Raw genomic sequence first — 21,596 nt, forward strand, 5'->3', positions numbered from 1 at the left:
CCAGTCCCTCCCAGTTCAATCCCAGTCCATCCCAGTCCATCCCAGTCCAATCCCAGTTCAATCCCAGTCCATCCCAGTCCATCCCAGTCCATCTCAGTTCAATCCCAGTCCATCCCAGTCCATCCCAGTCCAATCCCAGTTCAATCCCAGTCCATCCCAGTCCATCCCAGTCCATCCCAGTTCAATCCCAGTCCATCCCAGTCCATCCCAGTTCATCCCAGTCCATCCCAGTTCCCCCAGTTCAATCCCAGTCCATCCCAGTCCATCCCAGTCCCTCCCAGTTCCGGGGCCCCTCCCCCACCAGCGCTGCCTCTGAGCCCCTCCCCCCCTCATTTTGGGGGTGGGGGAGGGGCAGAAATTGCAAAAAAAAAAAAATTTTTCCTTTTTTTTTTTTTTCCCTCTGGAATTGCCCAAACCCAGCGGAATTTGCGGGAAAACCGCGGGGAGGGGGGAGGGGCAGGGGTAGGATGGGGGAGGGGTGGGGCAAAAAAACTGAAATAAAAATTGAAATATTTTTGGTTCTTTTTGCTTTTGGGGGGGGGGGGATTTTTGATCCCACCAAATCTGTGACGCCCCCAAAAAACCCCAAAACTTTTTCACCCCTCCCAATGTCCCAAAAATCCCCAAAAAAACCCCCAAAATTTCCCGCCCCTCCCCCATCAAATGTCCCCCAAAATCCCAAAAATTAAAAAAAATTCCCCAAATTTTTGCCATCCCTCCCCTCCAATGTCCCCAAATCCCTCCAGACCCCCCCAAATCCCTCCCAGGACCCCCACGACGTGTCCCAAATGTCCCCAAAATTCCAAAATGCCCCAAAAAATCCCCAAATTTTTCTCCCTTCCCCCCACCGAGGGTCCCCCAATCCATCGCTCTGCGCTCGATTGCTCCTCCCCGGCACCTCTCCCTACTCCCTGTGATTGGCGGCTCACCCAGCCAATGAGAGGGCGAGGCGGGCTCAGCGCTGCCCAATGGGAGCGCGCGGTGCGGAGGGGGCGGGGCCTCGGCGGCGGCGCGAGGCGGCGGCGGGAGCCATGAAGTGAGGGGGGGGAGGGGCGGGAAAAGGGGGGAGCTGAGGGGGGGTCTGGGGAAATTTGGGAATTTTGGGGAATTTTGGGGGATTTGGGGGGAATTTTGGAGGATCTGAGGGAATTTTGTGGTTTTTTGGGGGGAGATTTGAGGGGATTTTGGGGAGTTTTGGGAGATCTGAGGGGAGTTTGGGGGATTTTGGGGCGATCTGAGGGGATTTTGGGGCGATCTGAGGGGATTTTGGGGGGATTTGAGGGTATTTGGGGAGTTTTGGGAGATATGATGGAGATTTGAGGAGTTTTGTGGCAGCTGAGGGGATTTTGAGGGGGTTTGAGGGAATTTTAGGGTTTTGGGGGGGATTTTGTAGAGTTCTGAGGGATTCTGGGGGGACCTGAGGGAGTTTTGGGGGATCTGAGGGAATTCGGGGGGATTTGAGGGAACTTTAGGGCATCCTGGGAGATCTGAAGGGATTTTGGGGGAATTCTGGGGAGTTTTGGGGGATATGAGGCACTTTTGGGCGGACTTGAGAGAATTTTGAGGTTTTTGGGGGGATTTGGGGGCTTTTGAGGGATCTGAGGGAATCTTGGGGAGTTTTGGGAGATGTGAGGGGATTTTGGGGGCACTTGAGGGAATTTGGGGGATTTGAGGGGATTTGGGGAGTTTTGGGCGATCTGAGGGGATTTTGCGGGGGACTTGAGGGAATTTTGGGTGATTCCGGGGGATTTTGAGGGGGTTTTGGGGAGATCCGCTCCTGGGATCCACCGGATCCCCTCAGGCTGAACGTGGCCGGGCTCCTGGTGCCGCCCCAAGCCCCCGGACCCCCGAATCTCCCCTGAATCCTTCCAAAAACCCCCCAAACTCCCCCAAATCCCCTGAAAAAACACCAAAATCCCTCCGAATCCACTGCTGGGATCCACTGGATCCCCTCAGGATGAACAGGGCCGGGCTCCTGGTGCTGCCCCAACTCCCCAAATTCTCCTAATTCTCCCCAAATTCCCCCCGAATCCCCTCAAAACTCCCCCCAAATCCCCCGGGATCCACCCCTGGGATCCACTGGATCCCCGCAGGCTGAACGTGGACGGGCTCCTCGTGCTGTTCCCCTACGAGTTCATCTACCCCGAGCAGTTCTCCTACATGCTGGAGCTCAAGCGCACCCTGGACGCCAAGGTGGGATCCGCCGAGGGCCGGGGATCCACTGGGGGGAAAACACACCGGGGATCCACTGGGGGGATCCACCAAGGGGAAATACACTGGGGATCCACTGGGGGGGATCCACTGAGGGGGAAATACGCTGGGGATCCAGTGGGGGATGGGGGAGATCCACCACGGAAAAGACACTGGGGATCCATTGGGGGGATCCACCGAGGGGAAATACGCCGGGGATCCACCGGGGAGTCAGCTGGGAGGGATCCACTGGGGGAATCCACTGAGGGATCCGTGGTGGGATCCACTGAGGGGATCCAGGGGGGTGTTGGGGGGGTGGATCCACTGGGGCTCCACTGAGGGAGATCCATGGGGGGGATCCACTGGGGGAACCACACGGGCACCTGCTTGGAGGGATCCACTGGGGGGATCCACTGCGGGGATCCACCGGGGCGGGACTGGTCCCCATGGGGGATCCACTGAGGGGATCCCATGGGTGGGAGCCACGGAGGGACCCACCCGAGTGATCTCCATGGGGGGATCCACACGAGGGATCCATTGAGGGGGGTGCACTGGGAGGGATCCACTGGGGGGGGGGTCCAATGTGGGGGGATCCACTGGGGAGAATCCACTGGGAGGAACCCACTGGGGATCGACGGTGCGATCCATTGGGAGGGATCCATTGGGGGGGTGTCTATGCAGGGGAATCCACGGTGAGGAATCCACCAGCTGGAATCCTATGGGGATCCACTGATGGGGGGACCCACTGGGAGGGATCCACTGGGGGACACCCACACGAGGGATCACGTGGGGGATCCATTGGGAGGGACAAACAGAGACACCAGCGCAGGGATCCACTGGGAGGGATCCAGTGGGGAGGAAATCCACCGGGGGATCCACTGGGGGATCCACTGGGGGATCCAGGACCCCCCTGCAACCTCCCCTCCCCCCCCAGGGCCACGGGGTGCTGGAGATGCCGTCGGGGACGGGCAAGACGGTGTCGCTGCTGGCGCTGATCATCGCCTACCAGCGGGTGAGCGGATCCTGGGGGATCCCGGGGGATCTCGGGGGATCTCGAGGGCTTTGGGAGGATCTGGGGGGTTGGGGGGTTTGGGGGCATCTGGAGGGGGTTTGGGGGGTTCTGATGGATTCCAGAGGGTCCTGGAGAATCCTGGTGGGTTTGAAGAGGGGATCCCGGGGGATCCCAGGGGATCCTGGGGGATCTTGGAGATCTGGAGGGGGTTTGGGGGATCCCAATGGGTCCTGGTGGATCTCCGAGGATCCTGATGGCTCCTTGTGCGTTCCAGAAGGTTCTTGGGTGATCTTGGCAGGTCCCGGTGGGTCCCAGCAGATCCTGGGTGATCCCAGGGGGTCCCGGTGGGTTCTGGCAGCTCCCAGCGGATCCCAGCGGATCCCAGCGGATCCCAATGGGGCCTGGGGGGGTCCCAAGGGGATCCTGCTGGGCTCTGGCCAATCCCAGCAGGTTCCAGTAGATCCTGGGTGATCCCAGGGGGCTCTGAGATCCCAGAGGTTCCCAGCAGATCCCAGCAGATCCCAGCAGATCCCAGCAGATCCCTTTCCCCCCCAGGCCCACCCCCTGGACGTGTCCAAGCTGATTTACTGCTCCCGCACCGTGCCCGAGATCGAGAAGGTCAGCGGGGGGAGGGGATCCCTGGGCGGGATCTCGGGGTGGATCCCTCAGGTGGATCCCTGAGCTGGATCCCTCAGGGCTGGATCCCTCGGGCTGCATCCTGGGGTGAATCCCGGGGCGGGATCCCTCTGGGTTGATCCCTTGGGCTGGATCCCAGGGTGGGGTCCCTCGGGGTGGATCCCTCGGGGTGGATCCCTCGGGGTGGATGCCTGGGATAGATCCCCAGGGTGGATCCCAGGGTGGATCCCTTGGGATGGATCCTGGGCTGGATCCCGGGGTGGATCCCTCGGTGTGGATCCCTCAGGCTGGATCACTGGGTGGATCTCTTGGGCTGGATCCCGGGGTGGATCCCTCAGGACAGATGCCTGGGGGTGGGTGCCTGGGCTAGATCCCTAGCTGGATCCCAGGGTGGATCCCCTGGGTGGATCCTGGGCTGGATCCACGTGTGGATCCCTCGGGGGGGTGTGTGTGTGTGTGTCCCTGTTGTGGATTCCTGGGTGGATCCCCGGGGTGGATCCCCTGGGTGGATCCCCTGGGTGGATCCCTCAGGACAGATGCCTGGGGGTGGGTGCCTGGGCTAGATCCCTGGGTGGATCCCTGGGGCCGGATCCCCTCAGCTCCCCGTGTTCTCCCTCCCCCAGGTGGTGGAGGAGCTGCGGAAGCTTCTGGAATGTTACGAGCGGGAGCTGGGGGAGCCCCTGCCCTGCCTGGCGCTGGCGCTGAGCTCCCGCAAGAACCTCTGCGTGCACCCCGAGGTCCCAGCGGCGCATCCCGGGATCCGGGGGGATCCGGGGGGATCTGGGGGGCTGGAGATCCCAGGGGATCCTGAGGGATCTGGGGGGATCCCCCAGGGTTGGAGGGGTTGGGGGGGGATGGAGGTGGTGGGGGAGGGGGGGGGCAGGGGATGGAAGGAATCCTGTGGGATCTGGGGGGATCTGGGCCTTTCGGGGGTGCTGAGTGCATCAGGGGGGGTCCCACAGATCCCAGTGGATCCCCTGCAGGTCTGCAGGCTCCGTTTCGGGAAGGAGGGGGGATCACAGGGCTGTGGGGGGGTGACAGTGGATCCCAGCAGATCCCAGCAGATCCCAGCAGATCCCTCTCCAGGTCTCAGCTCTCCATTTTGGGAAGGAGGGGGGATCACGGGGGATCCCAGGGCCGTGTGAGGATGGCTGTAGATCCCAGTCGATCCCAGCAGATCCCACTGGATCTCTCTCCCAGGTCTCCATTCTCCACTGTGGGAAGGAGGGGGGATCTCAGGGCTGTGTGTGGGTTTCAGTAGATCCCAGCAGATCCCAGTGGATCCCAGCCGATCCCACTGGATCCCTCCCCAGGTCTCGGCCCTGCGCTACGGCAAGGAGGTCGACAGCCGCTGCCTGGCCCTGACGGCCTCGTACCTGCGGGACCCCCCCGAGGGCGCCCGGCCCAGCTGCTCCTTCTTCCAGGTGAGATCCACGGGGATCCCGGGGGATCTGGGGGGATCTCAGGGGGATTTGGGGGGATTTCGGGGGATTTGAGGGGATCCCGGGGGATCCGGGGGGATCTGAGGGGATCTGGAGGGATCCTGGGGGGCTTGGAGGGACTGGGGGGATCCCAGGGGGGGATCTGAGGGGATCTTTGATGACCCCAGCCCCATTTTTGTCCCCCCAGCCCCATTTTTTGGTGTTCTCTCCCCATTTTGTTGACCCCAGCCCCATTTTGTGACCCCAGCCCCATTTTTTGGTGTTCTCCCCCCATTTTGTGACCCCAGCCCCATTTCTGGGTGTTCTCCCCCCATTTTGTGACCCCAGCCCCATTTTTTGGTGTTCTCCCCCCATTTTGCTGACCCAGCCCCATTTCTGGGTGTTCTCCCCCCAATTTTTGCTGACCCCAGCCCCATTTTTTGTCGACCCCAGCCCCATTTTGTGACCCCAGCCCCATTTTTTGCTGACCCAGCCCCATTTTTTGGTGTTCTCCCCCCATTTGTGACCCCAGCCCCATTTTCTCTCTCTCTCCCCGCAGGAGTTCGAGGCGCGGGGCCGGCAGAGCCCCCTCCCCTTCGGGGTTCACAACCTGGACGATCTGCGGGCGCTCTGGCGCCAGCGCGGCCTCTGCCCCTACTTCATGGCCAGGGCGTCGGTGAGAGACCCAAAACACCCCAAAAACACCCCAAAAATACCCCAAAAACCCCCCAAAAACACCCCAAAAACACCCCAAAAATACCCCAAAAACACCCTGAAATATCCTTAAAATATCCTAAAAATATCCCTTAAATATTTGCTCCTACTTCATGGCCAGGGTAACTGTAAGAAACCCAAAACACCCCAAAAACACCCAAAAAATACCCCAAAAACACCCCAAAAACACCCCAAAAATACCCCAAAAATATCCTAAAAATATCCCTAAATGTCTGCCCCTACTTCATGGCCAGGGTGTCGGTGAGAGACCCAAAACGCCCCGAAAACACCCCAAAAACGCCCCGAAATATCCTAAAAATATCCCAAAATATCCTGAAAATATCCCTTAAATATCTGCTCCTACTTCATGGCCAGGGCGTCTGTAGGAGACCCAAAACACCCCAAAATACCCCAAAAACACCCCAAAAATATCCTAAAAATATCCCAAAAATGCCCTAAAATATCTGCCCCTACTTCATGGCCAGGGCGTCTGTAGGAGACCCAAAATACCCCAAAAACACCCCAAAAATACCCTGAAATATCCTAAAAATATCCTAAAATATTCTAAGAATATCCCTAAATGTCTGCCCCTACTTCATGGCCAGGGCATCAGTAAAACACCCCAAAAATGCCCCAAAAATATCCTAAAAATGCCCTAAAATATCCCAAACATGTCCCCAAATCTCTCTGGGGACCCCAAAATTCCCCCAAACTTTTCCCTAAAATCTTTCTCCTCCTTTTCTCTGGCTGCCTCTGCTCCCACTTTTATTTTCCCGTATAAAATGACCCGAAATCCCCCTGAATGACCCCAAAACCCCCATAGGGGACCCCAAATCCCTCTGGGGACCCCAAAATTCCCCTAAATCCCCCCGGTTTTGCAGCTGGCCCACGCCAAGGTGGTGCTGTACAGCTCCCATTACCTGCTGGACCCCAAAACTGCCCTGAAACCCCTATAGGAGACCCCAAAACCCCCCCAAATCCCTCTGAGTGACCCCAAATCCCTCTGAGTGACCCCAAAACCTTTCTGGGTGACCCCAAATCCCTCTGAGTGACCCCAAATCCCTCTGGGGACCCCCAAAACCCCAATGTTGCAGCTGGCCCACGCCAACGTGGTGGTGTACAGCTCCCATTACCTGCTGGACCCCAAAACTGCCCTGAAACCCCCCAGAATGACCCCAAAAACCCCCTAAACCCCCCAGAACTCCTATAGGGGAACCCCAAATCCCTCTGGTGACCCCAAATCCCTCTGGGGAACCCCAAAACCCCAATTTCCAGCTGGCCCACGCCAAGGTGGTGCTGTACAGCTCCCATTACCTGCTGGACCCCAAAACTGCCCTGAAACCCCTATAGGAGACCCCAAAACCCCCCTAAATCCCTCTGGGTGACCCCAAATCCCTCTGAATGACCCCAAAACCTTTCTGGGTGACCCCAAATCCCTCTGAGTGACCCCAAATCCCTCTGGGGAACCCCAAAACCCCAATGTTGCAGCTGGCCCACGCCAACGTGGTGGTGTACAGCTACCATTACCTGCTGGACCCCCAAAACTGCCCTGAAACCCCCCAGAATGACCCCAAAATCCCCCTAAACCCCCCAGAACTCCTATAGGGGAACCCCAAATCCCTCTGGGTGACCCCAAATCCCTCTGGGTGACCCCAAATCCCTCTGGGGACCCCAAAACCCCAATTTCCAGCTGGCCCACGCCAACGTGGTGCTGTACAGCTCCCGTTACCTGCTGGACCCCAAAACTGCCCTGAAACCCCTATAGGAGACCCCAAAACCCCCCCAAATCCCTCTGAGTGACCCCAAATCCCTCTGGGGAACCCCAAATCCCTCTGGGGACCCCAAAACCCCAATGTTGCAGCTGGCCCACGCCAACGTGGTGGTGTACAGCTCCCATTACCTGCTGGACCCCAAAACTGCCCTGAAACCCCTATAGGAGACCCCAAAACCCCCCTAAATCCCTCTGAGTGACCCCAAATCCCTCTGGGGACCCCAAAACCCCAATTTCCAGCTGGCCCATGCCAACGTGGTGGTGTACAGCTACCATTACCTGCTGGACCCCAAGATCGCCGGGCTGGTGTCGGCCGAGCTCGCGCGCTCCTCGGTCGTGGTGTTCGATGAGGCTCACAACATCGGTGAGGCCCCAAAAACCCCAAAATAAACCCCAAAATAAACCCCAAAAATCCCCCAAATCCCAAATCCTGAGGGGTCCTGGGGGGTTTGGGTCACTCAGGGGGGATTGGGGTTATTTAGGGGGAGATTTGGGGTCATTCAGGGGGGATTTGGGGGAGGTTTGGGGTCGTGGTGTTCGATGAGGCTCACAACATCGGTGAGGCCCCAAAAACCCCAAAATAAACCCCAAAAAACCCCAAAATCCCAAATCCTGGGGGGTCCTGAGGGGCTGGGGTCATTCAGGGAGATTTGGGGTTATTTAGGGGGAGATTTGGGGTCATTCAGAGGGGGTTTGGGGGAGGTTTGGGGTCGTGGTGTTCGATGAGGCTCACAACATCGGTGAGGCCCCAAAAACCCCAAAATCCCAAATCCTGGGGGGTTGGGGTCATTCAGGGTGGGTGGGGGTGCTAGGGGCAATTTCGTGGTGTTGGGGTCTTGCTCCAGCAACATTGCTGAGACCCCAAAACCCCAAAATAAACCCCAAAAACCCCAAAATCCCAAATCCTGGGGGGTTGGGGTCATTTGGGGGAATTTGGGGTCATTTGGGGGAGTTTTGGGGTCATTCAGGGGGGATTTGGGGAGGTTTGGGGTCATTTGGGGGAGGTTTGGGGTCGTGGTGTTCGATGAGGCTCACAACATCGGTGAGGCCCCAAAAACCCCAAAATAAACCCCAAAAACCCCAAAATCCCAAATCCTGGAGGGTTTGGGGTCATTCAGGGGGGATTTGGGGTTATTTAGGGGGAAATTTGGGGGAGGTTTGGGGGGATTTGGGGTCGTGGTGTTCGATGAGGCTCACAACATCGGTGAGGCCCCAAAAACCCCAAAATAAACCCCAAAAACCCCAAAATCCCAAATCCTGAGGGGTCCTGGGGGGTTTGGGTCACTCAGGGGGGATTGGGGTTATTTAGGGGGAGATTTGGGGTCATTCAGGGGGGGTTTGGGGAGATTTGGGGTCATTCAGGGGGGATTTGGGGAGGTTTGGGGTCATTTGGGGGGGGATTTGGGGTCGTGGTGTTCGATGAGGCTCACAACATCGGTGAGGCCCCAAAAACCCCAAAATAAACCCCAAAAAACCCCAAAATCCCAAATCCTGGGGGGCTGGAGTCATTCGGGGGGATTTGGGGTTATTTAGGGGGAAATTTGGGGGAGGTTTGGGGGGATTTGGGGTCGTGGTGTTCGATGAGGCTCACAACATCGGTGAGGCCCCAAAAACCCCAAAATAAACCCCAAAAATCCCCCAAATCCCAAATCCTGAGGGGTCCTGGGGGGTTTGGGTCACTCAGGGGGGATTGGGGTTATTTAGGGGGAGATTTGGGGTCATTCAGAGGGGGTTTGGGGGAGGTTTGGGGTCGTGGTGTTCGATGAGGCTCACAACATCGGTGAGGCCCCAAAAACCCCAAAAAAAACCCCAAAAATCCCCCAAATCCCAAATCCTGGGGGGTTGGGGTCATTTGGGGGAATTTGGGGTCATTTGGGGGAGTTTTGGGGTCATTCAGGGGGGATTTGGGGAGGTTTGGGGTCATTTGGGGGAGGTTTGGGGTCGTGGTGTTCGATGAGGCTCACAACATCGGTGAGGCCCCAAAAACCCCAAAATAAACCCCAAAAATCCCCCAAATCCCAAATCCTGGAGGGTTTGGGGTCATTCAGGGGGGATTTGGGGTTATTTAGGGGGAAATTTGGGGTCATTTGGGGGAGATTTGGGGTTGTGGTGTTCGATGAGGCTCACAACATCGGTGCGACCCCAAAAAACCCCAAAATAAACCCCAAAAATCCCAAAATCCCAAATCCTGGGGGGTTTGGGGTCATTTAGGGGGGATTCGGGGTCCCTTAGGGGCAGTTTGGGGTCATTCAGGGGGGGTTGGGGTATTTTGGGGGGATTTGTTGGGGTTTTTGGGTTATTTTTTAGCGGATTTTGGGGGTGGATTGGGGGATTTTTGGGGTTTTTTTTTGCTGGATTTTGGGGGGATTTTTCCGGGGCATTTTGCGGGTTTTTTTTGCAGGATTTTGGGGTGGTGTTTGCTGGATTTTGGGGGGATTTTTGGGGTTTTTTTTGCTGGATTTTGGGGTGGGTTTTGCTGGATTTTGGGGGGATTTTCCCGGGGCATTTTGCGGGTTTTTTTTTGCAGGATTTTGGGGGATTTTTTGAGGGGATTTTTTGGGGTTTTTTGGATCATTTTTTAGCAGATTTTCGGCACAGATTGGGGGGATTTTTTGGGGTTTTTTTGCAGGATTTTGGGGTATTTCTGGGGGGTATTTTGGGGTGTTTTTGCAGGATTTTGGGGTATTTCTGGGGGGTATTTTGAGGTTTTTTTGCAGGATTTTGGGGGATTTTTTGGGGGTTTTTTGCAGGATTTTGGGGGGATTTTTGGGGTTTTTTTGCAGGATTTTGGGGGGATTTTTTGGGGTGTTTTTGCAGGATTTTGGGGGGATTTCTGGGGGGATTTTTGGGGTTTTATTGCAGGATTTTGGGGTATTTCTGGGAGGATTTTTGGGGTTTTATTGCAGGATTTTGGGGGGATTTTTTGGGGTTTTTTTGCAGGATTTTGGGGGATTTCTGGGGGGTATTTTGGTTTTTTTTTGCAGGATTTTGGGGGATTTCTGGGGGGTATTTTGGGGTTTTTTTGCAGGATTTTGGGGGGATTTTTTGGGGTTTTTTTGCAGGATTTTGGGGGATTTCTGGGGGGTGTTTTTGGGGATATTTTTGGGGTATTTTGGGCATTTCCTGACCCCAAACCCCCCGTCCCAGACAACGTTTGCATCGAGGCCATGGGAGTGACCATCACCCGCCGGACCCTCGACCGCTGCCAGGCCAACGTGGCCACTCTGCAGAGCCACGTCCAGCGGTCAGCGGGGGAGCTGGGGCTTTTTGGGGGGATTTTGGGGTTTTAGGGGGGATTTTGGTATTTTTAGGGTGAATTTTGGGGTTTTAGGGTGAATTTTGGGGTTTTAGGGGGGATTTTGGTATTTTTAGGGTGAATTTTGGGGTTTTAGGGGGGATTTTGGGGTGCCATGGGTGTGACCATCACCCACTGCAGAGCCACGTCTAGGGGTCAGTGGGGTGGATTTGGGGTTTTAGGGGGGATTTTGGGGTTTTTGGGTGGATTTTGGGGTTTTTTGGGGGGATTTGGGGGTTTTAGGGGGGGATTTTGGGGTGCCAGGGGCAGTGACCATCACGCACTGCAGAGCCATGGCCAGCGGTCAGCGGGGTCGGGGCTTGGGGGTTTGGGGGGATTTTGGGGTTTTTGGGGGGGATTTGGGATTTTTAGGGGGGATTTTGGGGGGTTTTAGGGGGGATTTTAGGGGAGATTTTGGTTTTTTGGGGGGGGGATTTTGGGGTTTTAGGGTGAATTTTGGGGTTTTAGGGGGGATTTTGGTATTTTTAGGGTGAATTTTGGGGTTTTAAGGTGGATTTTGGGGTGCCAGGGGTGGTGACCATCACACGCTGCAGAGCCACGGCCAGCGGTCAGCGGGGTCAGGGGTTGGGGGTTTTGGGGGGATTTTGGGGTTTTAGGGGGGATTTTGGGGTTTTAGGGGGGATTTTGGGGTCTCAGGGATGGGATTTGGGGTTTCAGGTGATTTTTAGGATCTCAGGGGATCTCAGGGATTATTTGGGATCCCAGGGTTGGGATTTAGGATCTCAGGGATTATTTGGGATCTCAGGGAGGGGATTTGGGATCTCAGGGATTATTTGGGATCTCAGGGAGGGGATTTGGGATCCCAGGGTTGGGATTTAGGATCTCAGGGATTATTTGGGATCTCAGGGATTATTTGGGATCTCAGGGATGGATTTGGGATCTCAGGGTTGGGATTTGGGATTTTTGGGATCCATTTTAGGATCAAGGAGTCGGATTCCTGGTGCAGGGGCTGAGGGGGGAATTTGGGATCTCAGGGGATCCCAGGGATGGATTTGGGATCCCAGAGATGGGATTTGGGATCGCAGGGTTGGGATTTAGGATCTCAGGGATTATTTGGGATCTCAGGGATTATTTGGGATCTCAGGGATGGATTTGGGATCGCAGGGTTGGGATTTGGGATCCCAGGGGGTTATTTGGGATCTCAGGGATTATTTGGGATCAGGGATGGATTTGGGATCCCAGGGATGGGATTTGAAACCAGGGATGGGATTTGGGATCCCAGGGATGGGATTTGGGATCTCAGGGATTATTTGGGATCTCAGGGAGGGGATTTAGGATCTCAGGGATTATTTGGGATCTCAGGGATTATTTGGGATCTCAGGGATGGATTTGGGATCTCAGGGTTGGGATTTGGGATCCCAGGGGGTTATTTGGGATCTCAGGGATGGATTTGGGATCTCAGGGGTGGATTTGGGATCCCAGGGATGGGATTTGGGATCTCAGGGGATCTCAGGGATGGGATTTGGGATTTTTGGGATCCGTTTTAGGATCAAGGAGTCGGATTCCTGGTGCAGGGGCTGAGGGGGGAATTTGGGATCTCAGGGGATCCCAGGGATGGATTTGGGATCCCAGAGATGGGATTTGGGATCGCAGGGTTGGGATTTAGGATCTCAGGGATTATTTGGGATCTCAGGGATTATTTGGGATCCCAGGGATGGATTTGGGATCTCAGGGTTGGGATTTGGGATCCCAGGGATGGGATTTGGGATCTCAGGGGATCTCAGGGATGGGATTTGGGATTTTTGGGATCCGTTTTAGGATCAAGGAGTCGGACTCGCGCCGCCTGGCCGAGGAGTACCGGCGATTGGTGCAGGGGCTGCGCGAGGCCGGCGCCGCCCGCGACTCCGACCTGTTCCTGGCCAACCCCGTCCTGCCCGACGAGATCCTGCAGGGTACGGGATCCAATGGGATCCAATGGGATCCACCGGGATCCACCGGGATCCTGGGAACCCCGACACCCTCGGGATCCACCCCAAATCCTCAGGGTCCCCCCAAAATTCACTCCGGGGAAGCCTTTTGGGGTCAGGGATCCACTGGGATCCACCAGGATCTGCTGGGATCCACTGGGATCGCGGGAACCCTAAAACCCCTCGAGATCCACCCCAAATCCTCTGGGTCCCCCCAAAATTCAGTTCGGGAAGGCTTTTTGGGATCTGGGATCCACTTGGATCCACTGGGATCGTGGGAAGTCCAAACCCCTCAGGATCCCCCCAAAGTTCAGTCCAGGGAGCCGTTTTGGGCTCTGGGATCCACTGGGATCCAAAATCCTCAGGATCCCCCCCGAGAGTTCAATCCAGGAAGACTTTTGGGGGTCTGGGATCCACCAGGATCTGCTGGGATCCACCGGGATTGTGGGAACTCCCAAACCCCTCAGGATCCCCCCAAAGTTCAGTCCAGGGAGCCTTTTTGGGCTCTGGGATCCACTGGGATCCACTGGGATCCAAAATCCTCGGGATCCCCCCCGAGAGGTCAATCCAGGAAGACTTTTGGGGGTCTGGGATCCACTGGGATCCACTGGGATCATGGGAACCCCCAAACCCCTTGGGATCCACTCCGAACCTTCAGGATCCCCCCCAAAGTTGTGTTCCGGGGGACTTTTTGGGGTCTGGGATCCACTGGGATCTGCTGGGATCTGCTGGGATCCACTGGGATCGTGGGAGCCCCCAAAACCCTCGGGATCCACCTTGAGATCCTCAGGATCCCCCCCAAAGTTGTGTTCCGGGGGACTTTTTGGGGTCTGGGATCCACTGGGATCCACTGGGATCCACTGGGATCCACTGGGATCCAGCAGGACCAGGGGAACCCCCAGACCCCTCAGGATCCACCCCAAAGTGCAGCCCAGGGAGACCTTTGGGGTGTGGGATCCGTTTGGGGTTTGGGGTTCCCCTGGGGATTTTGGGGGGATGTTTGGGATTTCCCGGGGTTTGGGGTGTCCCTGACCCCATTTTCCCCTCATTTTTCCTTTTTTTTCCCCATTTTTCCCCATTCCAGAGGCCGTTCCGCAGCACCCACCCAGCGTGTGGGGTGGTTGGGGATTTTGGTGTTCTGACCCTGATTTTTCCCATTTCCCCCTTGTTTTTCCCCATTCCAGAGGCCGTTCCCGGCAGCATCCGCACGGCTGAGCACTCTGTGGGGTTTGGGGTGGTTTTGGGGTTTTTGGGCTGTTTCTGACCCTGTTTTTTCCCATTTTTCCCCATTTTAGAGGCCGTTCCAGGCAGCATCTCCACAGCCAGGAGCGTTGTGGGGTTTGGGGTGGTTTGGGGGATTTTTGGGGTATTTCTGACCCCGTTTTTGCCCATTTTCCCCATTCCAGAGGCCGTTCCCGGCAGCATCCACACAGCCGAGCACTTTGTGGGGTTCCTATGGGATTCTGTTTTTTTCTATGAGTTTGGGGTGAATTTTGGGGTATTTCTGACCCTGGTTTTTCCCATTTTCCCCTGTTTTTTCCCCATTTTGGAAGCCGTCCCTGGCAGCATCCACACAGCCGAGCACTTTGTGGCGTTTGGGGTGGTTTGGGGGATTTTTGGGGTATTTCTGACCCTGGATTTTCCCATTTTCCCCTGGTTTTTCCCCATTCCAGAGGCCGTTCCCGGCAGCATCCGCACGGCCGAGCACTTTGTGGGGTTTGGGGTGCTTTTTAAGGTTTTTGGGCTGTTTCTGACCCCATTTTTGCCCATTTTTCCCCATGTTAGAAGCCGTCCCTGGCAGCATCCGCACAGCCGAGCACTTTGTGGGGTTCCTATGGGATTCTGGTTTTTTCTATGAGTTTGGGGTGAATTTTGGGGTATTTCTGACCCTGGTTTTTCCCATTTTCCCCATTTTTCCCCATTTTAGAGGCCGTTCCCGGCAGCATCCGCACGGCCGAGCACTCTGTGGGGTTTGGGGTGGTTTTTGGGGATTTTTGGGGTATTTCTGACCCCGTTTTTTCCCATTTTTCCCCATTTTAGAGGCCGTTCCCGGCAGCATCCGCACGGCCGAGCACTTTGTGGGGTTCTGCCCCTTTCGAAGACCGTGGCTCAGCGGGGACCCCGAGTGCAGCAGCTGAGCCCCCCGGCCTTCCTGAGGGAGCTGCGGGACAGGGTCTGCATCGACCGCAAACCCCTCAGGTCTGCGACCCCCAAAAATGGGTCTGGGACCCCCAAAAATGGGTTTGGGACCCCCAAAAGGGTTGGGACCCCAAAGGGTTTGGGACCCCCAAAAATGGGTTTGGGACCCCTAAAAACCCCTTAGAGAGCCCCCCGGCCTTCCTGAGGGAGCTGCGGGACAGGGTCTGCATCGACCGAAAACCCCTCAGGTCTGCGACCCCCAAAAATGGGTCTGGGACCCCCAAAAATGGGTTTGGGACCCCCAAAAATGGGTCTGAGACCCCCAAAAATGGGTTTGGGACCCCCAAAAATGGGTCTGGGAACCCCAGAAATGGGTTTGGGACCCCAAAAATGGGTTTGGGACCCCTAAAAACCCCTAAAGAGCCCCTCGGCCTTCCTGAGGGAGCTCAGGACAGGGTCTGCATGGACCGCAAACCCCTCAGGTCTGCGACCCCCAGAAATGGGTCTGGGACCCCAAAAATGGGTCTGGGACCCCCAGAAATGGGTTTGGGGCCCCCAAAAAACCCCATAAAAACCCCCAAAATGGGTTTTGGGACCCCTAAAAACCCCTAAAGAGCTCCTCGGCCTTCCTGAGGGAGCTCAGGACAGGGTCTGCATGGACCGCAAACCCCTCAGGTCTGGGACCCCAAAACCACCCTAAAAAAACCCCATAAAAACCCCCAAAAACGGGCTCAGGACCCCAAAAATGGGTGTGGGACCCCCCCAAAATGGGTTTGGGACTCCCAAAAATGGGTTTGGGACCCCTAAAAACCCCTAAGGAGCCCCCCGGCCTTCCTGAGGGAGCTCAGGACAGGGTCTGCATGGACCGCAAACCCCTCAGGTCAGGGACCCCAAAAACCCCATAAAATCCCCATAAAAACCCCCAAAAATGGGTTTGGCACCCCCAAAAATGGATTTGGGACCCCCAAAAATGGGTTTGGGACCCCAAAAATGGGTTTGGGACCCTTAAAAACCCCTTAGAGAGCCCCCCGGCCTTCCTGAGGGAGCTGAGGACAGGGTCTGCATGGCGCAAACCCCTCAGGTCCTCGCGACCCCCAGAAATGGGTCTGGGACCCCCAAAAATGGGTCTGGGACCCCCAGAAATGGGTTTGGGACCCCAAAAATGGGTTTGGGACCCCCAAAAATGGGTCTGGGAACCCCAGAAATGGGTTTGGGACCCCAAAAATGGGTTTGGGACCCCTAAAAACCCCTAAAGAGCCCCTCGGCCTTCCTGAGGGAGCTCAGGACAGGGTCTGCATGGACCGCAAACCCCTCAGGTCTGCGACCCCCAGAAATGGGTCTGGGACCCCCAGAAATGGGTTTGGGGCCCCCAAAAAACCCCATAAAAACCCCCAAAATGGGTTTTGGGACCCCTAAAAACCCCTAAAGAGCTCCTCGGCCTTCCTGAGGGAGCTCAGGACAGGGTCTGCATGGACCGCAAACCCCTCAGGTCTGGGACCCCAAAAACCCCATAAAAACCCCATAAAAACCCCCAAAAACGGGCTCAGGACCCCAAAAATGGGTGTGGGACCCCCCCAAAATGGGTTTGGGACCCCCAAAAATGGGTTTGGGACCCCTAAAAACCCCTAAGGAGCCCCCCGGCCTTCCTGAGGGAGCTCAGGACAGGGTCTGCATGGACCGCAAACCCCTCAGGTCAGGGACCCCAAAAACCCCATAAAATCCCCATAAAAACCCCCAAAAATGGGTTTGGCACCCCCAAAAATGGATTTGGGACCCCCAAAAATGGGTTTGGGACCCCAAAAATGGGTTTGGGACCCTTAAAAACCCCTTAGAGAGCCCCCCGGCCTTCCTGAGGGAGCTGAGGGACAGGGTCTGCATCGACCGCAAACCCCTCAGGTCTGCGACCCCCAGAAATGGGTCTGGGACCCCCAAAAATGGGTCTGGGACCCCCAGAAATGGGTTTGGGACCCCAAAAATGGGTTTGGGACCCCCAAAAATGGGTTTGGGACCCTTAAAAACCCCTTAGAGAGCCCCCCGGCCTTCCTGAGGGAGCTGAGGGACAGGGTCTGCATCGACCGCAAACCCCTCAGGTCTGCGACCCCCAAAAATGGGTCTGGGACCCCCAAAAATGGGTCTGGGACCCCTAAAAACGGGTTTGGGACCCCAAAAAACCCCATAAAAACCCCAAAAATTGGTTTGGGACCCCTAAAAACCCCCTAAGGAGCCCCTCGGCCTTCCTGAGGGAGCTCAGGACAGGGTCTGCATGGACCGCAAACCCCTCAGGTCTGCGACCCCAAAAACCCCATAAAAACCCCATAAAAACCCCATAAAAACCCCATTAAAACCCCCAAAAATGGGCTCAGGACCCCAAAAATGGGTGTGGGACCCCCCCAAAATGGGTTTGGGACCCCCAGAAATGGGTTTGGGACCCCTAAAAACCCCTAAGGAGCCCCCCGGCCTTCCTGAGGGAGCTGAGGGACAGGGTCTGCATGGACCGCAAACCCCTCAGGTCTGCGACCCCAAAAACCCCATAAAAACCCCCAAAAATGGGCTCAGGACCCCAAAAATGGGTTTGGGACCCCAGAAATGGGATCTGCACCCCAAAAAACCCCATAAAAACCCCCAAAATGGGTTCAGGACCCCAAAAAATGGGACCTGCGCCCCAAACCGTGGGTTTGGGACCACAAAAAATCTTTTTTTTGGAGGGATTTTGGGGTTTCTGGGGTGATTTTTGTGGGGTTTTTGTGTGGGTTTTTGGTGGTTTGGGGGTTTTTTGGGGTGGTTTTGGGGGTTTTTGGGGTCCCTGAGGTGGATTTTGGGGTCCCTGAACCCCGATTTTGGTTCCCTCTGTCAGGTTCTGTGCCGAGCGCCTGCACTCCCTGCTCCGCACCCTCGCCCTCCCCGACGTCGCCGATTTCTCCCCCATCACCCTCGTGGCCAATTTCGCCACCTTGGTCAGCACCTACAGCAAAGGTGGGGTCAAAAAACCCTCAAAATAACCCAAAAATACCCTAAAAATCCCCCCAAAAATATCCCATAGCCCTGCTCAGCACCTACAGCAAAGGTGGGGTCAAAAAACCCTCAAAATAACCCAAAAATACCCTAAAAATCCCCCCAAAAATATCCCATAGCCCTGCTCAGCACCTACAGCAAAGGTGAGGTCAAAAACCCCAAAATAACCCAAAAATACCCTAAAATACCCTAAAAATACCCCATAACCCTGGTCAGCACCTACAGCAAAGGTGAGGTCAAAAACCCCAAAAAGTCCCCCAAAAAATCCCCCAAAAATCCCCCAAAAATGCCCTATAAACCTGGTGAGCACCTACAGCAAAGGTGAGGCTAAAAAAACCCAAAAAGAACCCCAAACCACCCCAAAATCCCCCAAAAATCCCCCCAAAATATCCCATAGCCCTGGTCAGCACCTACAGCAAAAGTGAGGTCAAAAAACCCCCAAAATAACCCCAAAAATACCCTAAAAATACCCCAAAAATGCCCCTAAATACCCTAAAAATACCCCATAACCCTGGTCAGCACCTACAGCAAAGGTGAGGCCAAAAATCCCCAAAAATACCCCAAAAATACCCCAAAACTTCCCCCAAAATATCCTATAATCCTGCTCAGCACCTACAGCACAGGAGGGGCCAAAACACCCCAAAAGTCCCCAAAAAAATCCCCCCAAAAATCCCCCAAAAATGCCCTATAAACCTGGTGAGCACCTACAGCAAAGGTGAGGCTAAAAAAACCCAAAAAGAACTCACAAAGAACCCAAAACCACCCCAAAAATCCCCCCAAAATATCCCATAGCCCTGGTCAGCACCTACAGCAAAGGTGAGGTCAAAAAACCCCAAAATAACCCCAAAAATACCCTAAAATACCCCAAAAAATGCCCCTAAATACCCTAAAAATACCTCATAACCCTGGTCAGCACCTACAGCAAAGGTGAGGCCAAAAAATCCCCAAAAATACCCCAAAAATACCCCCAAAACTTCCCCCAAAATATCCTATAATCCTGCTCAGCACCTACAGCACAGGAGGGGCCAAAACACCCCAAAAAGTCCCCAAAAAAACCCCCCAAAAATCCCCCAAAAATGCCCTATAAACCTGGTGAGCACCTACAGCAAAGGTGAGGCTAAAAAAACCCAAAAAGAACCCACAAAGAACCCAAAACCACCCCAAAATCCCCCCCAAAATCCCCCCAAAATATCCCATAGCCCTGGTCAGCACCTACAGCAAAGGTGAGGTCAAAAAAACCCCAAAATAACCCCAAAAATCCCCTAAAAAATACCTCTGAATTCTGGGCAGTACCTGTAGCAAAGGTGGGGTCAAAAACCCAAAAAAAATTCCCCCAAAATACCCCACAAAAACCCCAAAATCCCCCCAAATCCCCTCCAAATCTCCCCGAAATTCTCCCCCCAAAAACCCCTAAAATTCCCCCTAAAATCCTCAAAATTCCCCCGAAATTGACCCCAAATCCATTAAAAAAAAAACCCAAATCCCTCAAAATCCCCCCAAATTTCTTCTCAAAAAATCAAAACCCCCAAATCACCAAAAAAACCCCAAAATCCTCTGGAAATCCCCCAAAAATCCCCTCCCAAAAACCCCAAAATCCCCAACAGCCCCCCAAAATCCCCCGAAAAACCAAAATCTCCCCCAAAAATTCCCCCTAAAATCCTCAAAATTCCCCTTAAATTGACCCCAAATCCCTGAAAATCCCCCCGAATCCACCTCAAAATGCCCCCCAAAAAACCTCCCCAAATCACCCCTAAAATCCCCCCAAAAAACCCCAAAATCCCCCCCAAAAAAACCCCCAAAAAACCCCAAAAAAACCCCAAATTCCCCCCTCACATCCCCCAAATCCCCCCAAAAAAACCCAAAATCCCCCCTTAAATTCCCCCAAAACCTCCCCAAAATCCCCCTCAAAAAACCCAAAAAAACCCTCCAAAAACCCCAAATCCCCCCAAAAACCCCAAATCACCCCAAAAAACCCCCAAATCCCCCGAATTTGCCCCAAACCCGCTCAGGTTTCACCATCATCATCGAACCCTTCGACGATCGCACCCCGAGCATCGCCAACCCCGTGCTGCACTTCAGGTCTGGGGGCAAATTTGGGCAATTTTGGGGGGAATTTGGGGTTTTTTTGGGATTTTTTGGGATTTTGGGTTTTTGGGAGGGATTTTGGGGTTTTTTGGGGGTTTTTTGGGGAATTTTGGGGGGAATTTTAAGGAGATTTTTGGTTTTTTTTTGAGAAGGGATTTTGGTGGATTTGGGGGCAATTTGGGGTTTTTTGGGGGGGATTTGGGGTTTTTTGGGATTTTTGGGGATTTGGGGTTATTTTGGGGTTTTTTGGGGGGATTTTGGGGGATTTTAAGGGGATTTTTGGGGTGGATTTTGGTTTTTTTGAGATGGGATTTTGGTTGGTGGGATTTTTGGGTTTTGGTTTTTGGGGATTTTGGGTTTTGGGGGATTTTGGGGGTTTTTTTTGGGGGATTTTTGGGGTTTTTTGGGGAATTTTGGAAATTTTAAGGAGATTTTTGGGGTGGATTTTGGGTGTTTTTTAGAGATGGGATTTTGTTGGATTTGGGGGGAATTTGGGGTTTTTTGGGGGGATTTTGGGGGATTTTGGGGGGAATTTTAAGGAGATTTTGGGTGGATTTGGGGTTTTTTGAGATGGGATTTTGGTGGATTTGGGGGGAATTTGGGGTTTTTTTGGGATTTTTGGGGGTTTGGGGTTTTTGGGGGGAATTTGGGGTTTTTTGGGGGGGATTTGGGGGTTTTGGGGGAATTTTGGGGGAATTTTAAGGAGATTTTGGGTGGATTTTTGGGTGGTTTTTTTTAGATGGGATTTTGGTGGATTTGGGTTTTTTTTGGGGGGACTGCGGAGGGATTTCAGGTTTTGGGGGATTTGGGAAGGATTTTGGGGTTTTTTGGGGGGATTTGAGGTTATATTTGGGTTATTTTGGGCTTATTTTGGGGTTATTTTTAAGGTTATTTTTGAGTTATTTTTGAGTTATTTTCGGGTTATTTTGAGGTTATTTTTGAGTTATTTTTGAGGTTATTTTGGGGTTATTTTGGGGCTATTTTTGAGGTTATTTTTGGGTTATTTTGGGGCTATTTTGGGTTATTTTTGGGTCATTTTTGGGTTATTTTTGGGTTGTTTTCCCCCCCAGCTGCCTGGACGCCTCCATCGCCATCCGGCCGGTGTTCGAGCGCTTCCAGTCGGTCATCGTCACCTCGGGGGTGAGAGACCCCAAAAAAATCCCCAAAAAATCCCAAAAATGCATTAAATAGCCCTGAAATTCCCTCATCGTCACCTCAGGGGTGAGAGACCCCAAAAACCCCAAAAATACCCCAAAAACACCCCAAAAACACCCCAAATCATCTCAGCATCACCTCGGTGTCAGACCCCCAAAAATCCAAAAACCAAAAATCACCCAAAAATACCCCAAAATCATCTCAGTGTCGCTTTAGTGATGAGACTCCAAAAAACCCC

The 21,596-nt window shown here is 54.4% G+C and overlaps 1 protein-coding gene across 1 annotated transcript; it reads left to right on the forward strand.

Annotated features, from left to right (window-relative positions):
• Positions 1 to 1,005: 1,005 nt before the first annotated feature.
• On the forward strand, positions 1,006 to 21,343 carry ERCC2 (ERCC excision repair 2, TFIIH core complex helicase subunit; the record flags this gene model as incomplete). Its single annotated transcript, XM_030969575.1, has 15 exons — positions 1,006 to 1,036; positions 2,094 to 2,193; positions 3,125 to 3,202; positions 3,758 to 3,820; positions 4,462 to 4,575; positions 5,152 to 5,262; positions 5,819 to 5,935; positions 7,985 to 8,108; positions 10,892 to 10,988; positions 12,819 to 12,952; positions 14,374 to 14,432; positions 15,081 to 15,166; positions 17,961 to 18,079; positions 20,128 to 20,197; positions 21,274 to 21,343. Coding segments are annotated over exons 1-15 (1,347 nt in total), but the record flags the coding sequence as incomplete, so codon positions are not given.
• Positions 21,344 to 21,596: the final 253 nt, after the last annotated feature.

The sequence above is a fragment of the Camarhynchus parvulus genome, unplaced genomic scaffold (assembly GCF_901933205.1).
Source record: "Camarhynchus parvulus unplaced genomic scaffold, STF_HiC, whole genome shotgun sequence".
NCBI lineage: Eukaryota > Metazoa > Chordata > Aves > Passeriformes > Thraupidae > Camarhynchus > Camarhynchus parvulus.